This window comes from Anolis carolinensis, unplaced genomic scaffold, assembly GCF_035594765.1.
Source record: "Anolis carolinensis isolate JA03-04 unplaced genomic scaffold, rAnoCar3.1.pri scaffold_24, whole genome shotgun sequence".
Classification (NCBI taxonomy): Eukaryota; Metazoa; Chordata; class Lepidosauria; order Squamata; family Dactyloidae; genus Anolis; species Anolis carolinensis.
This window is the reverse complement of record NW_026943833.1, coordinates 1,082,270-1,090,765: the sequence shown is the minus strand read 5'-3', so window position 1 is coordinate 1,090,765 and position 8,496 is coordinate 1,082,270. Positions and strand designations below refer to the sequence as shown.

General features: G+C 23.6%; 1 protein-coding gene across 1 annotated transcript in view; it reads right to left on the bottom strand.

Moving 5' to 3' along the window:
• The window catches only part of LOC134294817 (mevalonate kinase-like), an 18,236-nt gene extending 9,961 nt beyond the window's left edge, over window positions 1-8,275 (bottom strand). The window contains exons 1-4 of the mRNA XM_062966556.1: window positions 8,161-8,275; window positions 3,002-3,354; window positions 1,474-1,623; window positions 108-211 (exon numbers count right to left, since the gene is read on the bottom strand). Coding sequence (XP_062822626.1) covers window positions 108-211; window positions 1,474-1,623; window positions 3,002-3,354; window positions 8,161-8,241 — 688 coding nt within the window. The 5' untranslated portion in view covers window positions 8,242-8,275. The remainder of the gene's footprint in view (window positions 1-107; window positions 212-1,473; window positions 1,624-3,001; window positions 3,355-8,160) is intronic.
• Window positions 8,276-8,496: the final 221 nt, after the last annotated feature.

Sequence of the window (8,496 nt, the reverse complement as noted above, 5' to 3'; positions counted from 1 at the left end):
AAATGACCAATATAAATAATAATATATGAAATACATAAAATAATAATAATAATAATAATAATAATAATAATAATAATAATAATAATAATAATAATGCCAGTGCTGACCCCAGGTGCTGACGGCATTGTCCACTCCGGAAGGGTTTCCATGGATGACCTCTTCACCCCGGAAGGCCCAACTGTTGACCGTCTCCAGCTCGCCCTCCGTCCACCTGGACCAAAGAATATTAGTATTAATTTATTATTATTATTATTATTATTATTATTATTATTATTATTACCATTATTATTATTATTATTATTATTATTATTATTTCACTGACATCCTGCTTTATCTCTCCATTTCATCCTAGATTTTCTGTTTTTCCTCCACCACAGGCACCCCAGTGTTCCTATCTCTCTCCATTTGTATGGAATTTGCATGACCCCGCCCACTGCCTCTCCCTTAACCCTTTCCTGTCCTTTCCCACGGCACACCGCAAAGAGAGCGTAATTCTTGGACGTGTTTCCTCCACCACAGGCACCCCGGTGTTCCTATCTCTATTTGTATGGAATTTGCATGACCCCGCCCACTGCCTCTCCCTTAACCCTTTCCTGTCCTTTCCTATGGCACAAAACAAACAGAGCGGAATTCTTGGACGTGTTTCCTCCACCACAGGCACCCCAATGTCCCTATTTGTATGGAATTTGCATGACCCCAGTTCCTATCTCTATTTGTAGGGAATTTGCATGACCCCGCCCACTGCCTCTCCTTTAACCCTTTCCTGTCCTTTCCCACGGCACACCGCAAAGAGAGCGGAATTCTTGGACGTGTTTCCTCCACCACAGGCACCCCAGTGTTCCTATCTCTATTTGTATGGAATTTGCATGACCCTGCTCACTGCCTCTCCCTTAACCCTTTCCTATGGCACACCACAAAGAGAGCAGAATTCTTTGACATGTTTCCTCCACCACAGACACCCCAGTGTTCCTCCCTCCCTTGGTGATGAATTTGAAGGACTCCGCTCACGGTCTCTCCCTTAACCCTTTCCTATTTCATCCAGCAAAGAGAGCGGAAGATGTGTTTCCTCCACCACAAACATCCCAGTGTGCCTATTTATATGGAATTTGCATGACCCTGCTCACTGCCTCTCCCTTAACCCTTTCCTATGGCACACCACAAAGAGAGCAGAATTCTTTGACGTATTTCCTCCACCATAGACACCCCAGTGTTCCTCCCTCCCTTGGTGATGAATTTGAAGGACTCCGCTCACGGTCTCTCCCTTAACCCTTTCCTATGGCACGCAGCAAGGACAGTGGAATTCTTTGACGTATTTCCTCCACCACGGACACCCCAGTGTTTCTTACTTCACTTTTGCAGTCCTTTCACTCACTTCCAGAGACCACTGTGACCCCAATGAATGACGGACCGGGACCAAACGTGGCACACAGGACCCTCCCCCCCATGAACCACAGTGTATAGCAGATCCTATACCTGTCTCCGTTGTCCAGGGAAGAAGGGAAGGGAATGAGTCCGAAGGTGGAGAGCAAGGCGGCCGAAATGCAGGCGCAGAAGGCGGCGCTGGAGCCCAGACCGGACCCCGCGGGGAGCTCCGACCACAGGACCACCTCCAGGAGACGGGGACTGCCCGGAGAATAAATACATAAAATCAATATTAAATGAATAATAATAATAATAATAAATAATAATAATAATAATAATAATAAAAATGACAATAATATACAAATAATAATAATAATAATAAAATATGACAATAATATACAAACAACAATAATAATAATAAAATATGACAATAATATACTACAAATAAATATATACAGCGCCAGGAATAAATAAATGAAATCAATATCAAATAAATGATAAATAAAAAATAAAAAATATAAATTATTAATAATAACAATAATAATAAAATATGACAATAATACACTACAAATAAATATATACAGCGCCAGGAATAAATAAATCAAATCAATATCAAATAAATGATAAATAAAAAATAAAAAATATAAATTATTAATAATAACAATAATAATAAAATATGACAATAATATACTACAAATAAATATATACAGTGCCAGGAATAAATAAATCAAATCAATATTGAATGAATAATAAATAAAAGAATAAAAAATATAAATTATTAATAATAACAATAATAATAAAATATGACAATAATATACTACAAATAAATATATACAGTGCCAGGAATAAATAAATCAAATCAATATTGAATGAATAATACATAAAAGAATAAAATATATAAATTATTAATAATAACAATAATAATAAATATGACAATAATATACAAATAATAATAATAATAAAATATGACAATAATATACTACAAATAAATATATACAGTGCCAGGAATAAATAAATCAAATCAATATTGAATGAATAATAAATAAAAGAATAAAAAAATATAAATTAGTAATAATAATAATAAATAAATATGACATTAATTATACAAATAATAATAATAATAAAATATGACAATAATATACTAAAAATAAATATATACAGTGCCAGGAATAAATAAATCAAATCAATATTGAATGAATAATAAATAAAAGAATAAAAAAATATAAATTAGTAATAATAATAATAAATAAATATGACATTAATTATACAAATAATAATAATAATAAAATATGACAATAATATACTAAAAATAAATATATACAGTGCCAGGAATAAATAAATCAAATCAATATTGAATGAATAATAAATAAAAGAATAAAAAATATAAATTAATAATAATAACAATAATAAATATGACAATAATATACAACTAATAATAATAATAATAATAATAATAATAATAAAATATGACAATAATATACTAATAATAATAATAAGAAGAAGATATGACAATAATATACTAAAAATAAATAATAAATATATACAGTGCCAGGAAGACGGGGACTGCCCAGGAATAAATACATCAAATAAGAGAATAAAATAATATAAAATAATAATAATAATAATAGGTAATGAATACCGTTGGGGGTCTGCTTGGGCGGCGATGGAGAGGTAGAGGAAGAGGAAGGCGGTGGCGGCCACGCACGGGGAACCCCGGTCTCCCCGGTCTCGGTCTCCTTGGTCTTGGTCTCCGGGGTGGAGGAGCAGGAAGGCCTTGATGGCCTCCAACTGGTCTGTACTGGGAGCCTGGCTTCTGAATTTGGAGAGAAGCAATGGGTGGAGGTGGGTTGTCTCCCAGCAGAACCTCAGCCCAAGGTTGGGCAGGAGGAGCTGAACGTTGTGGTCTTGTCCTTCTTTCCCGTCTTCTTCTTCTTCTTCATCAAGAGTCAAGCGGAGGAAGGTCCGCAGGTCCAGGGAGGCAGCCAGAGCCAACTGGAAGAAGACCAGGAAGATAAATTTTATTATTATTATTATTATTATTATTATTATTATTATTATTATATGTTAATTTTATTATGTTTAATATATTATTATATTTAATATATTATTATAATATTTAATATGTTATTTTTATTATTATATATTATTATTTAATATATTATTATAATATATTATTATTGTTGTTATTATCATATTTAATATATTATTTTTATATTTAATATGTTATTTTTAAGGTCAAAAAGAGGAAGGTCCGCAGGTCCAGGGATGCAGCAAGACCAGCAAGATAAATTTTATTATTATTATTATTATTATTATTATTATTATTATTATTATTATATATGTTAATTTTATTATATTTCATATATTATTATAATATTTAATATGTTATTTTTATTATTATATATTATTATTTAATATATTATTATAATATATAATATATTATTATTGTTGTTATTATCATATTTAATATGTTATTTTTAAGGTCAAAAAGAGGAAGGTCCGCAGGTTCAGGGAGGCAGCCAGAGCCAACTGGAAGAAGACCAGGAAGATAAATTTTATTATTATTATTATTATTATTATTATTATTATTATTATATAATATGTTAATTTTATTATGTTTAATATATTATTATATTTAATATATTGTTATTATTATTACTTAATATATTATTATAATATATAATATATTATTATTGTTGTTGTTATCATATGTAATATATTATTTTTATATTTAATATATCATTGTTATTATTATATTTAATATATTATTTTTATATTTAATATGTTATTTTTAAGGTCAAAAAGAGGAAGGTCCGCAGGTCCAGGGATGCAGCAAGACCAGCAAGATAAATTTTATTATTATTATTATTATTATTATTATTATTATTATTATTATTATTATTATTATTATATATGTTAATTTTATTATATTTCATATATTATTATAATGTTTAATACGTTATTTTTATTATTATATATTATTATTTAATATATTATTATAATATATAATATATTGTTGTTATTATCATATTTAATATATTATTTTTATATTTAATATATCATTGTTATTATTATATTTAATATATCATTTTTATATTTAATATGTTATTTTTAGGGTCAAAAAGAGGAAGATCCGCAGGTTCAGGGAGGCAGCCAGAGCCAACTGGAAGAAGACCAGGAAGATAAATTTTATTATTATTATTATTATTATTATTATATAATATGTTAATTTTATTATGTTTAATATATTATTATATTTAATATATTGCTATTATTATATTTCATATATTATTATAATATTTAATACGTTATTTTTATTATTATATATTATTATTTAATATATTATTATAATATATAATATATTATTATTGTTGTTATTATCATATTTAATATATTATTTTTAAGGTCAAAAAGAGGAAGGTCCGCAGGTCCAGGGATGCAGCAAGACCAGCAAGATAAATTTTATTATTATTATTATTATTATTATTATATAATATGTTAATTTTATTATATTTCATATATTATTATATTTAATACGTTATTTTTATTATTATATATTGTTATTTAATATATTATTATAATATATAATATATTATTGTTGTTGTTATTATCATATTTAATATATTATTTTTATATTTAATATATCATTGTTATTATTATATTTAATATATCATTTTTATATTTAATATGTTATTTTTAAGGTCAAAAAGAGGAAGGTCCGCAGGTCAAGGGAGGCAGCCAGAGCCAACTGGAAGAAGACCAGGAAGATAAATTTTATTATTATTATTATTATTATTATTATTATTATTATTATTATATAATATAATATGTTAATTTTATTATGTTTAATATATTATTATATTTAATATATTGTTATTATTATATTTCATATATTATTATAATGTTTAATACGTTATTTTTATTATTATATATTATTATTTAATATATTACTATAATATATAATATATTATTATTGTTGTTATTATCGTATTTAATATATTATTTTTATATTTAATATATCATTGTTATTATTATATTTAATATATCATTTTTATATTTAATATGTTATTTTTAAGGTCAAAAAGAGGAAGGTCCGCAGGTTCAGGGAGGCAGCAAGACCAGCAAGATAAATTTTATTATTATTATTATTATTATTATTATTATTATTATTATATATGTTAATTTTATTATATTTCATATATTATTATAATATTTAATACGTTATTTTTATTATTATATATTATTATTTAATATATTATTATAATATATAATATATTATTATTGTTGTTATTATCGTATTTAATATATTATTTTTATATTTAATATATCATTGTTATTATTATATTTAATATATCATTTTTATATTTAATATGTTATTTTTAAGGTCAAAAAGAGGAAGGTCCGCAGGTTCAGGGAGGCAGCAAGACCAGCAAGATAAATTTTATTATTATTATTATTATTATTATTATTATTATTATTATTATATATGTTAATTTTATTATATTTCATATATTATTATAATATTTAATACGTTATTTTTATTATTATATATTATTATTTAATATATTATTATAATATATAATATATTATTATTGTTGTTATTATCGTATTTAATATATTATTTTTATATTTAATATATCATTGTTATTATTATATTTAATATATCATTTTTATATTTAATATGTTATTTTTAAGGTCAAAAAGAGGAAGGTCCGCAGGTTCAGGGAGGCAGCAAGACCAGCAAGATAAATTTATTATTATTATTATTATTATTATTATTATTATTATTATTATATATGTTAATTTTATTATATTTCATATATTATTATAATATTTAATACGTTATTTTTATTATTATATATTATTATTTAATATATTATTATAATATATAATATATTATTATTGTTGTTATTATCGTATTTAATATATTATTTTTATATTTAATATATCATTGTTATTATTATATTTAATATATCATTTTTATATTTAATATGTTATTTTTAAGGTCAAAAAGAGGAAGGTCCGCAGGTTCAGGGAGGCAGCAAGACCAGCAAGATAAATTTTATTATTATTATTATTATTATTATTATTATATAATATGTTAATTTTATTATATTTCATATATTATTATAATATTTAATACGTTATTTTTATTATTATATATTATTATTTAATATATTATTATAATATATAATATATTATTATTGTTGTTATTATCGTATTTAATATATTATTTTTATATTTAATATATCATTGTTATTATTATATTTAATATATCATTTTTATATTTAATATGTTATTTTTAAGGTCAAAAAGAGGAAGGTCCGCAGGTTCAGGGAGGCAGCAAGACCAGCAAGATAAATTTATTATTATTATTATTATTATTATTATTATTATTATTATATATGTTAATTTTATTATATTTCATATATTATTATAATATTTAATACGTTATTTTTATTATTATATATTATTATTTAATATATTATTATAATATATAATATATTATTATTGTTGTTATTATCGTATTTAATATATTATTTTTATATTTAATATATCATTGTTATTATTATATTTAATATATCATTTTTATATTTAATATGTTATTTTTAAGGTCAAAAAGAGGAAGGTCCGCAGGTTCAGGGAGGCAGCAAGACCAGCAAGATAAATTTTATTATTATTATTATTATTATTATTATTATTATTATTATTATATATGTTAATTTTATTATATTTCATATATTATTATAATATTTAATACGTTATTTTTATTATTATATATTATTATTTAATATATTATTATAATATATAATATATTATTATTGTTGTTATTATCGTATTTAATATATTATTTTTATATTTAATATATCATTGTTATTATTATATTTAATATATCATTTTTATATTTAATATGTTATTTTTAAGGTCAAAAAGAGGAAGGTCCGCAGGTTCAGGGAGGCAGCAAGACCAGCAAGATAAATTTTATTATTATTATTATTATTATTATTATTATTATTATTATATATGTTAATTTTATTATATTTCATATATTATTATAATATTTAATACGTTATTTTTATTATTATATATTATTATTTAATATATTATTATAATATATAATATATTATTATTGTTGTTATTATCGTATTTAATATATTATTTTTATATTTAATATATCATTGTTATTATTATATTTAATATATCATTTTTATATTTAATATGTTATTTTTAAGGTCAAAAAGAGGAAGGTCCGCAGGTCAAGGGAGGCAGCCAGAGCCAACTGGAAGAAGACCAGGAAGATAAATTTTATTATTATTATTATTATTATTATTATTATTATTATTATATAATATGTTAATTTTATTATGTTTAATATATTATTATATTTAATATATTGTTATTATTATATTTCATATATTATTATAATGTTTAATACGTTATTTTTATTATTATATATTATTATTTAATATATTATTATAATATATAATATATTATTGTTGTTGTTATTATCATATTTAATATATTATTTTTATATTTAATATATCATTGTTATTATTATATTTAATATATTATTTTTATATTTCATATATTATTATAATATATAATACGTTATTTTTATTATTATATATTATTATTTAATATATTATTATAATATATATAAATATATAAAAATCATATAAATTAAATATATATAAAATAAAATAATATATAATATATAAAAAATAATAAAATATAAAATTATATATATAATATAATATTATATATATAATATAAAATAATATAAATAGATGTAAATACTTTTCCATGGACGACGGCGTGTTCTCCGTGCAGAATGACTTTTCCCGGAGCTGACAGGACGAGGACCCTCTGCTTCCGCATTTTGGTTCCTTCTGCGCCTGCGCACTGCGCTCCTTTGCCTCATTTCGCCATCGGGGCGTGGCCAGGCCTCAGGCTGTGCGCGCTGTCCAATCACAGCGCGCAGCCGACGCTCTGCTTTCCCGCTTGGACCAATCACGCGACGCGTAGGCGGGGCCAGAGAAGAGAATAACAACACCCTCTATCTGTGTTACCCGTTCGACCAATCAGGTGACAGGGAGGCGTGGCCAGAGAAGGTAAAAAGCGCGGCCTGTGTGT